This window comes from Anthonomus grandis, chromosome 2, assembly GCF_022605725.1.
Source record: "Anthonomus grandis grandis chromosome 2, icAntGran1.3, whole genome shotgun sequence".
Taxonomy (NCBI): domain Eukaryota; kingdom Metazoa; phylum Arthropoda; class Insecta; order Coleoptera; family Curculionidae; genus Anthonomus; species Anthonomus grandis.
The window spans coordinates 4,852,037-4,875,055 of NC_065547.1; the positions used below are offsets into that span (position 1 = coordinate 4,852,037).

Genomic DNA, 23,019 nt, shown 5'->3' on the forward strand with positions numbered 1-23,019 from the left:
CAAACTATTAACGAAAATGCATCACTGTCAAAATCAGCTGTTTATCCTTGCACTGGCACTCCACAAAGGAGATTAATGACAATTTCTCTCTATTTTCTTTTTTTTTTTGAAAATCCCACTGATTTATCGATCGTAACTAACTAGTCGCCAGTGCCATGTCTTGCCAAGAAAGGTAAGTCACCCCTTATTGGATTTTCGCCCATTTAAACGCTTAATATCGTTTTTCCAGAGTACAAGAGGAGCTTGAGGCTCTAGAGGCCATTTTAATGGATGATATCTCGATTTTCTATGACGATCAGTAAGTGGAGTGCCCCCTAATAATTTATCCCAAATATAAATATTTATTTATTGTTGCAGGGGTTGTGCTGAACTAGTCAGATCTGTTATATTCCCTTCTACTGCCAATGAAGTTGAAAAGCAGTATGTGTGCATTACTTTAGAAGTGGAACTCCCAAGGGACTATCCCGATTGCAAGCCTGTTATAAGGCTGAAGGCCCCTAGGGGCCTGGACGATTCCAATGTTGACTATTTACATAAAGAAATTGATAAAAAATGTGATGAGTATGTTGGACAGCCCGTAATATATGAACTTATAGAGGTATGTGAAGTTAATTAAAGTTGTTTTTAGGATTTGATTATAATGCATCTAATTCCAGCTTATAAGGGAAAACTTAACAGAGAGTAACTTGCCAAAGTGTCAGTGTGCTGTATGTCTTTATGGATTTTCGGAAGGCGATTACTTTACAAAAACCCAATGCTTTCACTATTTTCATAATTATTGTCTTGCCAATCACCTTATTATCACTGCAAAACATTTTAAAGAGGAGCAAGACAAATTACCCGCATGGAAAAGGAGCACCAGTGATTTTCAAGTAAGGAACCATCTTTTATTATTTATTTATTGTATATACAAGGTGTCCAAAAAGGGTATCAGCAATGTGATGTTTGCATAAACCAAATACATCATATTTCTATGATTTTTATTTAATATATCAACGGGCTTTGGCCCAATATTACAAAAAAATACAAGAATAATAATTGGATGATTAAACTAACCTAACCCAACATACAATTAAAGCTTAGAATATAAAGATTACCTATAACTTGGAACAATCAGTTCAGAGAAAAAAAAAAAAAAAAGACAATACTTATAGTTAACACAAAGGAACAATTACCATCACAATTCACAACACCTTATAGTTCTAGTTTAAGACAGCATTATCAATTAATAAGATTTAATTTCTTAATGAACCCTGTGCGCCCCTCAAAGCAATCAATTACATCAGAATACTGATTAGCCAGCCTAACAGTCCTTGCCAGAAAAGAATTGTGACCATAATTTGTGCGGTGTGTTTGGCTGTAAAAAGAAGTAACTTGCCTTGTTGACCTAGGTGGAACATAAAGACCTATTTTATTAAGAAGTGCAGGACAAAAGCTTTGAGAGTGAAGGATGTTGTAAAATACTTTCAAATCTTTATGTCTACGACGAGTTTCAAGACTTCTCAAATTCAATGAGGCTTCCATTTGCTGGTAGTCACACTCATCCTGATAATTTATAGGTACTCCATTTTGCTTAAAGGCAATATATCTTAAGAATTTATGTTGTACACTTTCAATCTTATGAATATGATTATTATAGTATGGAGATCAAACACAGGAACTGAATTCTAGATGAGGATGCACAAGTGCACAATAGAGCAAACAAATAGATGAAATATTATAAAAGTCCCTTGAGCACCTCTTGATAAATCCAAGCATCTGCAGAGACTTGGTAACTGCCCCCGAAATGTGTGGAATATAACTTAAAGGGCTATCCAGTGTCACACCTAAATCCTTAATATGAGAGACAGATTTCAATATGGTGTTACCAACAAAATAGGAGTGGTTTACGGGGTCTCTATTTCTTTTAAATGACATTGAGTAACACTTTCCAGCATTTAGATCCATACCATTTGTTGTACACCAATCAACAAGCCTACCCAAATCCGATTGGAGTCTGAAACAGTCCTCCAGAGATGAGACTCTAAGGAAGAATTTTATCATTTATTTATGGCAAATTAATGTACAGTCAATGGAAATGTATGAACCAAAAACAATGTTGTCTAAATAGTGTCTGTTGCGCTGTATGCACTCTTCAAATTGAGAACGAAGATTATTGATAACCCATCCACACATTTCCCTTGATATTAATCTTATTTGCTCCTGGATATTTTGCTTTAATTGATTTGTATCAGCTGGATTATTCTCGTAGACCTTACTTTTGAGGTAACCCCATAAGAAATAATCAAGTGGCGACAGGTCCGGGCTCCTAGGAGGCCAGTTAATATTGCCTCTTCTTGAAATGACTTTATTGGGGAATAATTGTTGAACAGCTTCAATTGCTCGATTTGATGTATGCCATGCCGCACCATCCTGCTGAAACCAAGTTTTTAAGTTAAAACCTTGAAACTGTTGGAAAGATGGTGCAAGAAAATCTTGTAACATTGCATAATACCGCTCGGTATTAACGGTAAGTGCCCGTCCATTTTGATCTTCAAAAAATATGGCCCAATTATGCCATCAGCAGACATAGCAGCCCATACGACCACTTTGGGGCTATGCAGTGGACGTTCGTGTTTTCTGCAAGGATTAACGTCAGACCTGCAATTTTGTTTATTTACGTGGCCATTTACATGAAAATTAGCCTCATCACTGAATAAAATGTTATTGAAATCAACAAATCGTTCCATCATTTCATTGACAAATTCTAACCTTATATTGTAATCCCTCGGTTTTAATTCCTGCACTAACTGTATCTTATATGCATGCAGATGCAAGTCTTTGGTCAAAATTTTATGTAAAGATGACCTTTTGAGAGTAGTCGTCTGACTTCGATCTGAATGATTTATTATTTGGAGGGATCAGTACACCCTGACTCCCTGCCACATTTATTTACAGTAATTTTATAAAAAGAAAAATTATGTACGAACAAAAAAAAAATATATATGTTATTACACTGTATCTATCTTAAATTAACGCCTAGGTGTTCATAACACACCTGTGTGCGCTGTTGTTTCAAAAAAAAGTTGGTTCTATTTTCCGAATTATAATAAACTTGCTTAACTAACCTTAAAACTATTGTGATAAATCCTGCTCTCGATTTTATATTTTTTGCCCTACTTTTAAATAAAATATTTTTGTCCTTTTAGTCCTAAACACCTACGTCTCTCAACAATTGCATAACACTTGTTATTACATATTATATACAAATATAAAAACTAACTATCCTACATTAGAAAACAGTGGCAAAATCTTGGTAATGGTTATGAACATACTTATTGCATTCCTTGCTAAATTTTGATTTATTTTTTAATTTTTTTAATGTGCAAGGCAGAAGATTATAGGTTTTTGGTGCTAAGTATACAAAGAATTTTAAATTTATATTTTTTAAACTGCTAGGAATGTATAAATTACCTCTAGCCCTTGATCCAGTGGCGGATTTGCCGGTGAGGCAAGGGAGGCGACGCCTCACCTTGCATAATTATTTAAAAAAATACGATATTATATAGTAGCATTCGTTTAAAAAATGAAAATCAATCAATATTTAAGACCTTTTAAAATTAATTTCGGTAAAAAAGTAGTATATAAATCCGGTAAAACCTATTGGTCAGCGGTACTCAACATTTAATTTATGAACGTGCTCTTTGAGCTATACCCGCCCGCGCAATCACAAAATATCGCCACCGACTGGTTCGATTGAGGCGATCTTCGCTGTCGCCGCATGAAAAACCGAAAGATACCCGGTACGGAACGATTTCAAAGTTGGAAAAGCCCGCTGGCAGTCAAGTGGCAGGCGGAGAACAGCACGAATAATTTTTTTTTTGAATAAACATGAAATATTTGTTTGTGTACTGTTTGTAGTGTTAAATGTTTGCGATTTAGACTTTACAAAACATTTTTAATTAATTATAAAAAGTTATGCCTGTTTTTGGCCCTGAATATGACCCACTACTTTGCTGGAAATTCCGTTTTCCAGAAGAACAGAAAATGAAAAAAGAGAGATTTTTACTATTGGTAGACCCCAGCCATCTTTATGCAATTCAAAAGAAGATAAAAGATCAGGTAAAGAGAGGGCGATGATAATAATTTGGAAACGAGTAGTTCAAATTTCACGTATGGCAATATATATTTTTTATATTTCATCTTTGTAATATTAGTATCTAGTAAACTTCTACTAATAATGTAATATAAAAAATAATCATAATATATCATAATATTTATGTTATTATTTTTTATTTAATAATACTAATTATTTTTAAGAATAAAATAACATATTGTTATAAAATCTAATCTATTTTAATATTTATACATATACAATTTTATTCTTGTTTCCTGCCATACATGAAGTTCCAAACCACATATACTCAACCGATTTAAATTAAACCTACTTATGCCAAATTATGTTTTTTTTTATAATTTTTTTTAATGACTAAATATATAAAATTGAGCTTACTATACCTTTCTTCATTATTCATCCTCTTTTAAATGTTGATCGACCTAAATATTAGAAAATAATGATTATATTATATTTATTTATTTAAAATTTTCCTTAAACCATTTTTTTTAAAATCTTAAACATTGTAAAAATATAGGTCGATCAACCACAATAGTACTAATTACATTTCAGGCTCAAAGTATCTTCGTTCCTTTCAATCATCTTGGTACAATACCCATCCTTGGTTGTGTGGGAATATATATGCTCAAAAATTATTTTGTTGGGTATGTGTTCTTCTTTTACATGTAAAGTCTGTCTGGGTCAAAGAAGGATCCTATGACCTTAAAAATTTGCAACGATCAGCAAAAAAGCATGCGGAATCAGGCATTTAACATCATTTATGAATTTAAAAAGACTAGAAAAAAACATGTCAAGAATAAAAGATTTACTACAGGAAAATGTCTCACATTGTAAAATCATATACAATGAGAAAGTTAGAAAAAACAGAATGTTACTTAGTAACTTAATTGATACCACTAAACTCCTAGCAAAACAAGAACTGTCATTTTGTGGTCATCGAGAGGGTGAAGGTTCGGAAAATAGGGAAAACTTTATTGAAGTTTTTAATTCCAAAATAAAATATAATGAAAAATCATATTAAAAAGCTTGGAAAATCATTTTGTTCCAAAACCATTCAAAATGATTTAATTTTTTGCATAAGTGAAGTAATTAAAGAAGAGATTAATCAGCAACTTAAAGACACGAGTTTTTTGCCGTAATTGTAGATGATACCACCGATATTACTGAAAAATCTCAGTGTGCAATGCTACTAAGATATGTAGAGAAAAAATCTCTGAATATTTATGAACGATTTTTGGATTTTTACAATGTGAGTGATGACCGAACTTCAGAAGCCTTATACACATTAGTTGCCAGCGTTTTATCTCGATTTAATTACAGAGAAAAGCTCGTGGCACAGTGCTATCTATGATGGAGCAAGTGTCATGGCTGGTCACATTAACGGTTTGCAAATGAAAATTAAAAATTATGCTCCTGAAGCAACTTTTATTCACTGTTCAGCCCATAAACTAAATGTGGTACTTCAAGACGGATGCAAATCTATTAAGGAATGTCGAATATTTTTTGCTACTTGATCTGGAAACCCTAATTTCTTTCATCAGTCGGCCAAACGAAGAGTGGTTGCAGACAACCTGATTGGTAAACGAATCCCGTCCTTTTGCGAAACCAGATGGGCATCCAGATCCAAGATTGTTTTGCTACTAACAAATGAATACCTCAGCTTTATCTCCGTGTTTGAAAATATTATGAATGATGGATCTTCAGGTGCGGTCTCTATTAATAGTGCTAAAGGATTTCTAAAATCTTTTTTAGAATTTGAATTTGTATTTCTTTTAAATGTGTTTAGCGAAATTTTCTTAAAAACAGATTTTCTTTATGACATTTTACAAAAAAAAACATTTGATGTTGTCCTATGCAAAAAATATGTTGATACATGTATTACGCAACTGAGCGAATTAGGGACGGATGATATTTTTTATAATTTAAAAAGAAAATCAGCTATAATTTAGTTAATAATGCCAAACAAACCACCAGTTTTTCATATAATCTTAAAGAAAAGTCTGACGAAGATATGAAAGGTCTTTATTTTGAAATTCTTGATACAATAGTTGTACAATTAACAGAAAGATTTAAGAACTTTACAGGCATACAATTTTTAGCGCTAATTGAATGCAATAACTTTATAAAATTTAGAAAGATATTTACTGAAGATTTGTTGGTAAACCTAGTTAAAAATTACAAAATTTTTGAAAAGGAAAGACTTGCATTAAAAACTGAACTGAAAATAATATTTGGCGATGAACAGTTTTCAGGCTGTAGTCCGCAACAAATATTTAATATTCTCACAACGACATAAAAGATGTTTTTCCGTATACAACTAAACTTATTATGCTCATATTAACTTTACCTATTGCAAGTGCAAGTGTGAAAAGACATTTTTCTTGCCTTAAAAGAATAAAGACTTACCTTCGTAATACTATGAATCAAGACCGGTTATCTGACCTTGCACTCTTGTCAATCGAAAAGTCGCTTATTAATGATATGACTGGTTCCAAAAAACAGACGAAAAGGACTTTTATGAAAAAATTATAAAAACTTTTTTAGTAACTAAAAATCGAGCCCTTGAGTCTTGAGAGCCTTATTTTGCAAAAAGGAGTTAAAAATATTTAAATAACTTAAATGTGGGTGTATTAAATTTTTGGTCGTTTTATAATACCTGTTACAGTCCATTGTTTTTAAATTATATAACTTGAAAATATATTATAATTAATTTTTGGGGTTCGCCTCACCTACCAAAACCCTCCAGATCCGCCACTGCCTTGATCTTGTATTATGGATATGATTTATATGGTTTCTTATGTGAGTTTTAAAATGAATATATGTACATATTGTTGTAATGTATAATGTCCTTATATTAGTTGCTTGTTCTGTAAAAAGTTGATTTGTAGGGAAAAGCCTTGATTTGTTAAAAATAGTCTTCAAGATATATTTATGGACAATAGTTAATTTATATAAAGCATTGTTATATAATCCTCCCCATACTAAAATACCATATCTTAAAATTGACTCAGTGAGTGATTTATAAATTATAATAAGTTCCTTAATATTTAGAAACGTTCTAAGTATATTAAATTTATAAATCAATTTTTTTAGTTTATTTGCCAGATAATCTGCATGTACATGCCATTTAAGATTCTGATCCACATATATCCCAAGATACTTAGTATGAGCTGTTTCCTTGATCTGATTATATCTATCAATAGAAAACTGAGAAAAATTGGGTCTATTTGCTGCAGTTAGTGAAAAGGCAATGTAGTTGGTTTTGGTGACATTTAGACTTAGCTTAAATGTTTCCAGCCAATTTTTTACTTGATTAAGGCCTTCTATGGCATACCAGTCTGTATCATTAAAAAGTAATGCTGTGTCGTCTGCGTATGAAATAATTTCTCCATTATTAAGTTTTGTTTTAAGGAGAGAGTTTAAGTAAATTATAAACAGAACCGGGCCTAACACTGTGCCTTGCGGGACTCCTATCTGTATTACCTCTTCTTTGCTTAAAGTATTATTTATTTTAACAACTTGTCGTCTATTTTTTAAGTAATTCTTCATTAGAGTTATTGCAGTTCCTCTTACCCCATAATGTTCCAAAACTTCAAACAGTTTGTTATGTGGAACAGTATCAAATGCCTTAGCGAGATCTATGAAAACACCAAGGCACTTTCTGCTCTGGTTAAGATGATTAGTGACTGCTGAAGTGAGTTTGTGTAATGCATCGGAAGTACTACAACCTGGTAAAAACCCATATTGATTTTCAGCCAAAATGTTATTAGTGACAAAGAAGCTCAATAATCTGTCTTTCAGACTTTTTTCAAATATTTTTGCGAAGCAAGTTATTAAGCTTATCGGCCGGTAATTACTGACAACATTTTTGGGTCCTGATTTATGAATCGGAGTGACAACTGTTAATTTAAAGCTTGAAGGTATATGTCCAGTCTTATAGATTTGATTTATGATGTGAATAAGTGGCTCTAGAATTTCTATGTGTGTTTGTTTAATCAGATTAGCCGATATACCATCAAAACCTGGGGAACTTTCATTTTTAAGGTTGTTAATGTGTTTTATTAGTTCATTATGGGTAATAGGTGTCAAATATATAGATTGTGTAATAGGGTTCTCCAGGCTATGTGGGTTGTGAGGTTGTGGGATTTTTTCTGCCATCTGAATACCAATATTTGTGTAATATTGATTACAAAAGTCAGCCATTTGATGTTCATCTTGGAAGTTTTCCCCATTTTCATTTTTTATTTTAATGTGAAGTTTTTCTGTCTGTTTTTGATTCGTTGCATCTCTTATTACTTCATACATTTTCTTCATATTATCTTTATTTTTATTAATCTCATTTCTATAATAATTTCTTTTTTGAATTGATATAATTTTATTTAAATGGTTTCTATAATTTTTATATTCATTTTCTAGTTCTACATTATAATTTTTTAATAGTTTTCGTTTTAGTTTGCCCCTATGTTTGATTGAGGCTATTATACCATTGGTAATCCATTTTTTAATTTTTCTGTATTTCTTGTAATATAAAGAGTGGCTTTCGGAGCTTTTTATATGCTTTGTATAGATTTCAAAAAAAGTGCTTGATTGACGTACTCGTTCGATGTTTTCTGCACTTCTTACGATTCGTGGGCGGCCTGGATTATGAATTTTCACTGTGGATCTAGTAGCTTCAAATATTCTGATCCATTTTCTAATAACATCAGGGCTAGGTGATAATTGAATATCATGTAATTGGTAATGAGCGCGATATAGACGGCGTGCTGTCACGCTTGAATTATTGTTTTAGTAAAATGCACGTACACAAAAAGCGCGTTGCTCTCCGGTAAATGGCTCCATTGCAACTGAAATTCCTTGAACCCTTTTACATTTTGACTACCACCGTAAGTGGCGGCGTTGCCACGTCTGAGATTAAATGCACAAATAAAGTGCTGATACCCTATTTGGACACCTTGTACTTCAGATAATATAGTTTTAAATTTTGTCAATGTTTTCTACTGAGACTATGAGCTGAAGTCCAGGGCTTAAATGTTTTTAATTAATTTTCTATTTAAACACACAAATTAATTAGAGTCCAGATAATATAAATTTTGCATGTAAAATTTACATTATTCTAAATGCCTTGAATGAAATTGAAATTTCCACATAAAAATTGACTTTAAATATCTGATCACTTAAGAAATGTCAGAATAGCCTGCAAGAAAGGGGTTCAAATTCCGGGAAGAAACATTCACCTCAATTGTCTGGAATAAAATTGATGATTTCTTATTGATGAATATATATTTTTTTTAATTTTTATTAATATTTACTGAAATACACTCAAAAGATCTGGTCAGGCCACTCAGCACATTGTAAGCAAAATAGACATTATAAAATTCTGTTCTTAGTGACAAAACAGTAATAGACAAATAAGACAGTTTGCTCAGTACTAAGAACTACCCCAGATTTGAGTAGTCTGTATCTTACAAACTTTATAAACCTGGATTGAATGTTTTTAATTTGACATATGTTTGACCAGATTATATTTGCAAATTAAAGATTTTATCTAACTAAAGACTTATAATGTTTTCAGTGCCGGAATGTTTGTAAAATCCTTGCATGATCTCCTTATGAAGCACAATTTGTTTTTGCCTAATGAATACTCAATATACAGTACCGAGCAAAAGTGGAGAAACATTTTATTTAATAAATATAAAGCCAGAGTAATCAACTATTGCCAATAAACAAATACTCACATTATTTCTTTAGGTCCAAAGGAATGCAAAAAAACAATCTATTTGCTTATCTTTATTTTATGAGCAAAAGTAGAGAAACATTTTTAAAGTTCTTAGTTTGTTTGCTTATTGAAAGCAATACACAATAATATTTTGTTAATTAATAAAGAATAACCTGTAAATATGCCTCGAGGTATTACTTTGGCGTTATCTATAAAACAGTTAATAATATCAAAATATCAATCGGGTGTTAAGCAAGCAATCATTGCTAAGCAGTTAGGATTAAACCGCTCAGTCGTTTCTAAAACCATAAAGTTACACCGCATTAGGAACTCATTAATAAGTCCACCTAAAACTGGTAGGCCTAGAAAAACGACGCCTAGAGTTGACGAGAAGATTAAATCCTTAGCTCTTAAAAATCCATTTAACACAGCAGTGGATATAAAATCTCAACTAGACGATGTAAAGATTAGTGTCTATACAGTTCGAAGACGTTTAAGGGACAGTGGCTTGCCGGCAAGAAAACCATCCAAGAAACCCTTCATTTCGAAGAAGAATCGAACCGCCCGACTTCAATTTGCACATGACCATTTAAACTGGTCAGAAGCAAGATGGAATACAGTATTATTTTCGGATGAAAGTAAGTTTAATTTATTTTCTTCTGATGGTATTTTATGGGTCAGGGGTCCTAAAAATAAAAGAGTTGATCCAAAGTATACTTTGGGCACTATTAAGCATGGAGGGGGAAATGTACAAGTGTGAGGTTGTTTCTCTGGTATGGAAATGGGCCCCATTGTCAAAATTGATGGGATTATGGATCGGTTTAAATATTTAGAAATATTAACTGATAATATGTTGTCATATGCAGAGGAAAACATGCCATTGCAATGGAGGACAATGATCCGAAGCATATACAGCTAAAATTATAAAAAAATTTTTTGAGGACAAAAAAAATAACTGTTGTTAAGTGGCCAGCTCAGAGTTCTGACCTTATTCCCATAGAGAATCTATGGCATTTAGTAGACAAAAAAATTCGTAAGGAACATCCCGAAAAATTTAAAAATGGAGATGAGTTGTTTAAAACAGTTGAAGCTGCATGGCATTCTGTACCCAAAGAGACCTTAGGGAATCTGATTGGATCTATGAAAAGTAGATGCCTTGCAGTTATTAAAAATAAGGGATATGCAACTAAATATTAATTTGTTGTTATTATATATTTTCTTTAAATATGTATTTCTCTATTTTTGCTCCCTGTTTTTTTTTTAATTAATTTACATATGGCTTTATAATAAGTAGAATTATATTGTTTATGTTTTATTTTTATTATCTAGTTTGGTGTAGTATTATAGGATAAAAAAATTTAGTTAACTTTAATAAAATAAATTTAAAAATAAAAAAAAAGTTTCTTTACTTTTGCTCGGTACTGTATATTTCATATTATTATACAAAACACTCACATACGTCAGTTATTAAACATAATACAAAAACTAAAGAAAATAGAATAAAATAAAAGTACTTTATCCTAGCAGTTGATTTGTAAATACTAATGGATATGCTTAACAATTTTAGAAGTAATACCGTCAGCACTTGGCATGCAGGAATTTGTTAGAATTGCAATTTGTTTGATAATTTCATTTATATTTGTTGGCCATAATACAAACATAGAATATGGTGCAATTGATTTAATTTTTATGTGATTCGGAGGAGATTTTATTTCTTTAAACATGTTATCTCCAATACTTTGTCATTAAATTTTGTAATATTATGGGAAATGGTCATGATTTACAAAATTGCAATCTGATGCCTCATTTATAACGTTGTATAATGAGATACAAGATTAAATAGATACAAAACTTTTAAATCTGTGTGCCCGTTTCCGAAAGTAGCCACATCGGCGCTGTTGGTCAGAAGTGTACCTCACTCTGATTGACTCAACCCATCTTTTGACAGTTAATTGTTTATTGTTTGCGAAACAGTAATATTCATCAATCAGAGTGAGTTATATTTTTTATCAATAGTGCCAAGGTGTCTACTTTGCGTTATCGTTCAATTTTAAGTACGCTTACCTCATTTAGGAAGCTCAGAGATCAGTCTCCTTAGTGCCAGTCTCCTTGCTATTAAATATATCGATACCTGAAAGCAATAGTGAGATAACTCGAAATTCATTGTTTTAAGATAATCGCTTTTTTATATTTTCTATAGTAGTAGTTTAATATTTATGTTGTAAATTTTTCTTTAAGTCTAGTCATATCAGGTTAAGAAAGTTAATAAGTTTTATGTAAACATTGATAAAATTGTTTTGGCCGTTTAGTCTTTAATCTAATCTCACTATTGCATTATTTTTTTAAATTTAATTTTTAGTTATCTTAAAGTGCATCAAATAAATAGAAGACTGTTGAGAAAACAAATTTATTTAAAAAAATATATATATTTTTTAATTCTTTTAACATAAATGACTTATATTCTAATGAGAGCTCTCATCACTATTTTGTTCTGTACCCTCAACATTTTCCTTTTCTTTTAGATTAAGAAAAAAGTTATGATGCCTTTGGGGGATACTTCCACTTTCACATAATGAAATTATTCGATGGAATTCGAGGTGGTTTATATGGTTCTAATTCAATAATCTCAAATGTGCTTCTTCTACGACCCCCCATACGATATTTAATGTTGGTAAAGTTTGTTTCTAAAGTAAGAACCCTTATATTTTATTAGATCTGGATCATTAATAAAAAAAATCATCTTTACATTTTGCCAAATACATTTTTCTCCATCATTATTTACATTAAAGTTTTTACCCGTTTGGTCACACACCTTTTTCCAGTCTACAAAGTCTCGAGTTTCCATTTCCTTAACTGTATACAAGGGAGCATCTTTTTTGGCACATCGGATAATCATGACTAACCCTGATGGGAGAAAAATGGGCCCTTGTTTAAGAAATCGTTTCTTTTTCATACAAAATATGAATTTATTTTTATTTTGGGCAATGCAATTGTCGCTGTACCTTTTTTTACCTTGACATTAATCTTTTAAATACGTATATATTACAGTTGCAATTTCTATGGCACCTCTTTCCTCAACGCTTTCATTTCATAAGTAAAAAGTACCCTCCTTATTTTTACTGTTATACACAGTGAAATTATAGGCATTTAATTTATTCTTATAAAAGAATGTCGAAATATTTCCATTTGGAAGTGGCATCACCGCTTGCAAATCAAAGGTAACAAGTACAATATGAAACAATGTCTCCTTCTGCTAAAACCAAATTATTTTGCATCGAAATATTAAAAACGTTATCTATAATTTAATTCTATAACATTTTTAATAAGCTTTAATACCAATAAAACAAAACCAGTAATAGAATAATTTAATTTTTTATGTGAATAATAATAAAAAAACAAGTATTATATCTATTCCTTGAAAATCTTCTTGTAGTAAACTATTGCCACTTTCAGAAAAGTTTGTATTAGTTTGGATTGGTTGATTGGCTAGGAACAGTATTATTTTTTATAATATATTATTAGTAACAGGTGATGATAGAATAACCTTGACTAAATATCACATAAGGTACTTTTTGTGCCTAAATCTCTATTTACAAAACAAAAAATGCTCATCTGTTTTCATCTCACCAACAGCCAAAGCACGAAGTCGTTTTCCCCTTATATTTTTTGAATTATAGTCAATCGCAATAATACACGTTAAAAATCAAAATTTTACAAAAGAATTACTCACTAACAAATTAGACCGCAACAGTTATTGTTAGGTTAGAACACTGGAAAGAAATGAAACACAGAAGATACTTAATATCCCAATGAAAGTTGGCGGTTGTAGTGCAACAGTGAGCTATTTCATATTTATCTTAGGGTAGCATTAATGTAGCTGAAGGATTATCTAAGCAGCCTTGAGGACATGTATAAAATCTCAATGTTGCAATACACTGCTTTTTACGTCTTTTCAGTATCTTAAATATTTTTGTTGAGATATCTCAGTATTTCATAAAATTATTTTTTTTTGCCTTGCAATAAAATCATTAGAAATTATTTTATTTAATCAGTAATAGTGATTATACTATTTTAGTTCCTTAATAAGACCTTTTTTTGAGGATTTAACTATTTTAGGCTTTTGAAACAGGCAATTTATGAGATTCTGATCCGTTACAGATTCAGGTACTTCTTCGACTTGGAATGAACAGATAATAAATTCTGATCACGATTCTGCCACTATTCAAAATTTGGGCTTTATAAGTCATGTTTAAATTTTTTAATTAAATGATGTAAATTATTACGATATGTCGTGAAGGCTATTTTATTTTCTTGGATATTATGCCCCAAGAGTTGTTTTTTTGTTTTATCCCTTTTCCTTATGCTAGATATTATTCTGTTTGTTATCTAGGGTTTTAATTTTTTAAAAACCTGAAAATTGGTTGAAACATCTGATAGACTAAGCAGTGCCTTTAAATTTTCAAGAAGTTATATAGCCTGGAAGAATAGGATTGAAATGTTAGGAAAAAATATAAAATTCACCTCAATTGCCTAGAATAAAATTAATAATGGGTAGAAAAGTTTGGAAGACTAAGAGGTGAGTTTAAATATCCAAGAAGTTAAGAAATGTTCAAATAGCCTGGAAAAAAAGGGTTCATATGCCAGGAAACTTAAAATTCACCTGAATTGCCTGGAAAAAAATTGTTAATTGGTCCGAAATCTTGTGTCCTTCTCAGACTGGGAAATCAATGGAAAGAGATAAGAAAACATCCTGGCACTTAAAAATAAAGGACAGAATTGAGTTGAAATATGAAATCTCTATGGAAAAGGCAAATTGGCTCATACAATTTTATTACAGGAGACATTCAATACATTATGTGAAAAATTATTTTTAATAAAATTCATCATCATTATTATCCTTATCTAATTTCAAAACTTTGTCTTTCTAGGCCACATGTCCAGTGTGTAGAGAATCAATATTCTGTGATGTTGACGAGCTCAAAACGGCAGTACCACCCAAAGAACTACAAAACGCTCAACAGTTCGAGGTGACCCAGGAATTGAAGTTGCTACAGCAAAAAATGCAAAATCTGTTTATTTACCAGAAGAATAAGGGAGGAATTATCGATGTGGAAGCCGAGGAGAATAAGTTGCTGCTTATTACGAATTCTGGGGACGGTGCTGAGGGAGAGGCTGCCAGTGTAAGATTTATTTTGTTACTTTTTTTTCCTCAATTTAATATTGCTTATGACCTGAAAGAGTATACTGCAAAATGGGATCCACCATAGCGATAAGATAGTTTAGTGCCATTTTTAATCATAACATAAACCTGTGCCATTGTTTCGTCAAAATTCGCACTAAAGAAAAGCATTAAAAGTTTGTATTGTTTGTCATCTAATTTTACATTAAAACTGTACTAATAACGCCTTATCACTAATTACCAAAAGACTAATATAGTTTAATTTAAATGCAAAATTGTGATAATTAGAGGACTTGCATCAGTAGCGTAGCTACAGATTTTGGGCCCCCTACATTTTCACTTTTCAATAAGGAAAGAGAAAATTTCAATTTGTGCATTAAATTTTATTTGCTGTCCTATTCAAATAATTTTTTTAATCTCTTAAAACTAAGGAGGACTAAAAATAATAAAACATTATAGGTATTATAATATTGTAATGCTATATTATATAAAGTGACAATTTGAAAAGTTGCAATAACTATTAAATTTCACATTTTTGAAATATATACAAAATAGGAAAATATAGTTTAAACATATGCTGAAAACCGTTTTTATAATAGCAAGACAACAAAATTGTAGATGAAGCCAAAATTAAACAATATAAATCAAACTTAAACTTGTTTATTACACTCTTAATGTTTTAAAATAATTCATTGACTAAAATGTAAAATTTTACTAAATTACTAACTACTAAAATTTCTATAATAATAATGGCTTGGTCAATCTAAGACAAAAGAGAGCGATAATCTAAACTGTCTAGTGAAAAACTATTTCTTAGATACATTTTTATTATTTTTCATTTAGAAAATGCTTGATCCTTATGAAGTATCTTACGAATTCCTTAATTACTTTAAATTTTTTTACTTCTCTTCATATTATATAAATCTTCATGTAATATTTCTGATTGCATCTATTTCAAGGTCTAATGAGTCGGTAAAATCATTTTTATAAACTGTTTGAAGATCATCCCCCTTGACGGTTTAAAATAACTAAATTTTTCGTTTATATGGTAAAATGATTTAAAGCGATGGTCTATTTGTACATTGTGAATAAGTTTACTCTAAATCTACGTTCGAAATCTGCATATCTATACAGGGTGCCTCCGATTAGGTCGGCACTATTGGAATCTTTGTTAATATTTAAGATACAGGCTCGGTTAAATTAGCAAACTAGTAGGATTTTTTCTGTTGATTAAAATGGTGAAAACAGAAAAAAAAATTGAACATCGCGTTTTCGAGAAAATGTGAAAAATATACTTTTGTTAAATAGAATCCCCTGTATATTTTTACATAAATCAAGAAATGATAATTTTCTTAATAAAAAAGTTTATTTACACTAATAGCCTAAACCTAAAAATAACAAAGTTATAGCGATATTAATAATTTTGTCAAATTTAGGCAAGTTGGCTTTGAAATAAATAACATGAAGTAAAACTACTAATTTACAATAAATGAGCAAAAACATCGCCATCTTGTTCAATACATTTCTGAGCACACTTAAGCATACGTCTTGTAGCTTTTAAGATTGATCTTCTATCTATTGATCCAATTATTTGCCTAATATGTATTTGAAGTTCATCAACGGTTTCTGTATTTTTTTTATACATTTTTTATATAACCCCAAAAATAAAAATCTAGAGGGGTTAGGTCTGGTGACCTAGGTGGCCAACGAATCGGGCCACGTGTCGCAATCCATTTATCGTCAAACAATCTATTAAGTAATATTCTTACATCATTTAGTTGATGGGGAGGTGCTCCATCCTGTTGAAAATAGATTTGTTGACGTCCCTCCAAGTTAACATTATCCAAATAATCTTCCAGCGCTCCAGATAATATGAGATGAACATATCTCCTTCCAGTCAAAGTGCCATCATAAAACACAGGTCCTATTACTTGGCTTCCTATTACAGGGCCGTATCTAGACCAAAATTTTGGGGAGGGGGGTTAGGCCAGTGACATTTAAGATATTAGGGATAAAAAAAAACTTTAATTTATAAAGAGGTTTTACTAAAAGAAGATACCAGTTTAAACTAAAAAACACATTTAACAACGTTAAAATTTTAAAAATAGTAATTATAATAACAACTGAATATTTCTTTGCTTTTCCCTCGCAAAACGATTTAAGACCTCGGCGGTATCAATTATAATATTTCTATGCACGCTTAAAAGGGCAAGTCCTGTTAGCCGCTCCTGACCAGTTGAATTGCGCAAATAGTCTTTTAAACGCCTTAGCGATGAAAATGATCGTTCTGATGAGGCTGTAGATACAGGTAACGTAGCCAGAATTTGCAACAGATTATGAATATTGGGAAACAAAGATGGATTACATGCTGATAATGCATCAAGAGCATTTTTTTGCCTTTCTGCTTGAGGCAGCTTAATCCATTTTTGTTTCCACAACTGTAGTTCTGCAGATAACGTATCTAGGTCCAAAAATTCCTCATATGGTAACAAGTCTTCCATTTTTACTATGTGTGCTTCGCACATATTTGGTACTAGACAATATAACAATGAAAGTGATTTTTCGTTATTTTCAAATCGTGCAGATTTTCATCAGTTCTTCTATAAATTGATCAAAAAAAGGAATTGCAACTGTGATTCGAAAATATTCCTCTGCAGTAGCTACCATGGCATTAGAACGATTCTGCTGTCGTGAAACTATTCTAGGTATTTTTATGCATTCTTCATCATCTATAGACTTTATAATAGCTTCAGATTTTTTACAAATATTTTTGAATTATTGATCTATATTCAGTCTCATATTCCTGACCTGACTAATAACAGTATTCACATGCTCAACAGCGCTAAATAGATCAAAATCCACAGTCTGGAGAATTCTGCATAACGGTAGAGTAAAAGCAAATAAAGTGGACGCTGTTAACATACTGATAATAAACTCACTGGTCATAATAGCTAGAAGGAACTGCAAAGCTTTTGAAGAAGTTTCGATGCCTCTTACTTGTTTTAGTTCTTCTAATGTTTTAATAATGGGTTTAAAAACTTCAGTAAACCTAATTAGTCCATCATGATGTTCCACCCACCGAGTTTCACACATGGATGTTAACTTACTCCATTTACTACTTGGAACATGTTCTTTAATTTTATTTTTTAATATCTCAGTGCGCATAGCTGATATTTTTATAAAATTTGCAATAGATTTTATTGTTCCAATACAATTTCTGATACTCTGAACCTTACAGGAATGGGCAAGAGCTAAATTGATTATTGCTGCTGGATATTTTTCTCTAATTATAGCCTGGACACCTTTAAAACTTTAAAAAGTAAATTTAAAAAAAAGAGTTATAGTTACCAGTCGTTTCAATTTTATTTTACGTTATAAGATTTTCGGGGAAAAATTAGCTTGGTCGCACCAAATTATACGGTTTAAAATATTATCATTAGCTTCATATGCATTCCGTAACCAGTTGCAAAAAGCAAGTCTTCTTTCGTCATCGCCAGGCAACAATGTTTATACTGGTCGATACTTATATGGCACAAATTTGTGTTTCTTTAAGACCCGCCAAATTGTTACTAAGCTCACACCGTAAGCTCTTGCTAAATCTCTAGCTGAGTTTTCCATATGAGCTTCAAAATATGCCATAATAGAAATTTCAACATCCTCGCTTACTACAAATTGGTTCCTTCTTCTAGTTCTTTTAAACACGTTTTCGTTACTTCTAAATTTTCTGTAGAGACTTAAAAAGTATCTACGGTTTGGCAAGTTACGAGTCTGGAATCTTTGGCGGTATTCTTCTAGCGCTCTGTCACTATTTTTTCGACATACAAGGTAACATTCTAACATATCACATTTTTCAATATGCGTAAAAGGCATTTTACTAATTTACATTTTACAAAAATTATACAAAACTAATTCACAAACTTTGCTAACATGTAACTGTCAGTATTTCTTTATTTAATAAAATCTCTACGGCTACTCTCATTTTATTATTCAAAAAATGATTTATTTGTTTTGCTCTCAAAAAGTTCAAGACCGACTTGCCTAAATTAAATAATTGATAAAATTATTATCTTTTGATTTATGTAAAAACATACAGGGGATTCCATTTAACAAAAGTACATTTTTCACATTTTCTCGAAAACGCGATGTTCAATTTTTTTTTTCTGTTTTCATTTTAATCAACAGAAAAAATCCTACTAGTTTGCTAATTTAACCGACCCTGTTTCCTAAACATTAACAAAGATACCAATAGTGCCGACTTAATCGGAGGCACCCTGTATATCTGTTGATCAGATTTATTTTATTATTATTTTTTTATTATTCTTGTTTTATGTTGGTTCTCGCCTTTTCTTTTCTTCTTTTTTGGTTTTTTTTTTGATTATATAAAATATGCTTCTATGTACCATCAAAATCGATTCTGTATTCTGTATAACCAAATAAATACTTGTATTATAAATTCTTAGGATTAGGAAGCTTTTAGCACAAGTTTGTAAACTTGGCAAATAAAGTATATTTTGACTTTGACCATCTGAAATCAGCACAAAGTTCATCGAAGTGAGATTTAATTTTTGACGCTCTCTTATTAGAAAATTGTGGAGTTATACCACACTTCTGTGAAACTCTCAGAGCCTCATCTAATTTTTGAATATTTATTTCGAGTCTCTAACAAATGGTCTTCTGTTTTTTTTTTCTGAAAAGATGCACAGTTTGATTTAAGTCTGCTTCAGCATTTTGCATTGCTTTTGAGAACATATTCATTTCTTATCCTTTTTTTTCAGATATTAAAATTATTTTTTCATTAAGAATGTTAGCTACATCCGTAAGTCAAACTCATAATGCAGTTAAAGACTGCAATCTATCTGACCATGTAGTGGGGCTTAATTTTTTTAATCTAATCAAAGAACTTTCTTTAAAAGTAGAAAATAGATCCCACCGAGTTTTACTGGAACCAAAAAAGACGTATACTTCTAGTTAGGTAAAAACTGTGCAATGTCCTTTATATTTTTTATCATTTATCAGTTAATTAAGATTATGAGCAGCACAGAGCTTATGAATTGCACTTGGTTCAATATTATTTTTTTTTGAACCCTTGAATATATACCACTCATTACATTAGCGTCCTTCACATCCTTGTCCTCTACGCTTCCGCACACAAAAAAAGAATATCTCGTTTTAAACATTTAAAAATCAATTTGAATTAATTTTAGCTTTGTATATACGCAAAGAAATATAGATTCAAAATGGAATATTTTAAATAATAATATGAATACTGCAAATTTCTACTACTGAATAAATTGCTTAACAAATCAAGTATCAAAATTTAAGATTTAATTAAACTTAATTACATTAAAGTTAAGAAAGATATAATTGTTGATTTAAGATCTACAATTAATCGAAATTAAATAAGTTACTTAATCCAAATAAGAAATGTAATTTTTATATCAAAAGTATGCATTCTAATAATAATATTTAATGGATTTTCTTTAAACTACTTCAAAAATTCAAATTATTATACGTTTGTTTTCATTTGAAGAGATGAAGTTATTTTTAAATAAGTTTTCTCTCAAAAATGCACAAATGTACTTAAAACGTAAAATGTGCTTCTTCTGTATATTCTTACTTAAACAAAACATATTATAACAATAATACCCATTTCAACCATAACAAACCCATCGCATTTGTTATGGCGTTATCGAGTTTGGTTTTGAGACTCACATTTTCAGCTGGTTTCAGCCGGCTGAGTGGAAACTCATCTTTATAGTCAGGGGACCTCGTCAAGATTTATTGTATATGGTTCATCTTGGCTGCTGAGGCCGGTTCTTGATAAGGTTTCTAAGATATTTTTAACAAAAGTCGCAATTTTGTTGGTCGGGGGCAAATTGAAATAAGTATCCGCACTGTCTTGCTTATTGGGATTTTGGGGATAGTCCATGACACCAGACAATAGGGTTCTTCGTTCTGATATTCGCTTTCTTAAAGACTTTTGCAGGTCAATGATAAATTTTGTTTTTAGATTACCTAACTCATGAAACAGAAATTTGAAACTAGCATCTGCAGTAGCAAAATTAGCATCCCGTCGGCCCTTCAACAGTCAGTTTAACGGGTTCCAAGAATTTGGGATTTGGATTGGATTATTATTGGGCTCTAAATCAATCAAAGCTTTTTTGATGCAATCTTTAAGTTGAACAAATCTTTTTAACATATCTACTAAGCTGTTCCACCTTGTTGGACAATCTAAAATTAACGAAAGTCCTTTGCCAGGTTTGTCTTTAACATAATTTTGTAGAAGTGAGTTTTTCACAGGAGAACGTCTAAAAAGCTTTACAACTTTTCGGCTTTTTTCAACTATAACCACCAAATCATAGTTGTTGGTAAGGTCTACCTTGTTTTGTTTATTGCTTTCCATTGACACTTTTAAATAATTCTCCTCATTACATTCATATTGATCATAATATTCGTCACAATCATTCTCATCGTTATCGACCTCATCCTCTTCATTTTGTTTCTCTTCTTTAATACTTATTGAATCTTTAATACAAGACATTAACTTACATTAACATCATTAGTACTGCTAAATGAATGGCGTGTGCAAAACATAATTGTTCTTGAGGTTTTATGAGCTTCCCAAATTTCTTCATTATACTTGCACGATCATTACTGACGCACACTACATCATTATCTAAAGAAATATTAAACTCTTCAAGTTTCTTTTTAAGTAGGTTGACACAGCTTTGGGCAGATAAAGAGCCCTTTATTCGAGCTAAACCTAATTTCCAACATTTAGACTTTTTATCAAAACTGTGTACATTAACATTCAAATATCTCTTGTTCGCCAAAGATGTCCACTCGTCTAATATCAAACTGAAACATCCATTGTTCTTTTTTATCGTCTGAAATTGGAATACATAATAATTCAAAATTTTTTTGTGGAATGCCAATATTCGGTTTCGGATCGATGTCACAGATTTGGGTATATCAGTAAATCCTCTAGCATCAAGACCTAATCTAAGGTCTACTGAAGTAATAAAGACCATCAAGCTAATACAGCATCCATAGAATCATTATCGGGAGGAGAAATAAAATAGTCATTAATCTTTTTCTGTCTTTTAGATGAAGTGCACATGTTATCGTTTGTTTCAGTCCCTTAATATTATCCCATAAAATATTGTTTTAAATATGTTTCCTAATCTACAAGAACTGTTCAAAATGACCCCGCTCTGCAAGAATCCAATCTTCACCTCATCGACTCCCGAACTCTTTCAAAAAATACCAGGATCGTTTTTGAGTGCGTTACATCCAGCAATTATCCGATTTCTAAAATTTTCCACTGGAGTAGAAACTAAGGACTGTAGGTGTTCCCACACGAAATAATCCAGAGGTTTAAGCCTGGGAATCGAGCAGGCCATACGTGAGAAAAAAACACCCTGTATATGATGAATAAAATGTTTTGAATTTGAATTTTAACGCTCTCTAATTCTGTTCCCGTTGGTTGTACAGCTGCACCCCCAAAAAGTACATTGTAGATAATTAATTTAACTTGCTTAGACATTTTTATGTACGAATTACGTTTTAGCCCGAAAATCAACAGACAATTTTTTTCAGGATCCTGGTCCTAGTCCGGCAAGCAACGTGCCAGAACCGCCGATCCAGAACGGCGTAACTGGCCGTAACCAAAGACATTATTCCCGTTACGCCCATCACAGATGACTATGGCATTCCATAAAGCAGATTAAAACAATTGCAAACAGTATATCCCAAAATACTCTTATTCTAGATGTCGTTCGATTTTGATATTCCACTATTTAGCAGTCGATGCTATACTACTACTACGTGTTACCTTCCCAGTGTAATAGATGTTTTTGTTTTTTACTGATTTTTGTATTTAGATTTATTATTTTTTGTTTATCGCCTATAGACGATGTAAGTGTACGATGTGTTAACTATCACTTAGATAGACGATGTAATAATAAGACAAACATTTATCGTCATTTGTTGGTTTTATTTTTAAGGGAG

At 31.3% G+C, this 23,019-nt stretch overlaps 1 protein-coding gene across 1 annotated transcript; it reads left to right on the forward strand.

Moving 5' to 3' along the window:
* Positions 1-8: 8 nt before the first annotated feature.
* Positions 9-22,994, forward strand: LOC126750091 (E3 ubiquitin-protein ligase RNF25). The gene is made up of 6 exons (XM_050459596.1): positions 9-172; positions 230-298; positions 358-598; positions 657-872; positions 14,759-15,010; positions 22,609-22,994. Exons 1-6 carry the CDS (start codon positions 156-158, stop codon positions 22,711-22,713), a joined length of 900 nt encoding a protein of 299 aa, XP_050315553.1. The 5' UTR covers positions 9-155; the 3' UTR covers positions 22,714-22,994.
* The last annotated feature ends 25 nt before the right edge of the window (positions 22,995-23,019 follow it).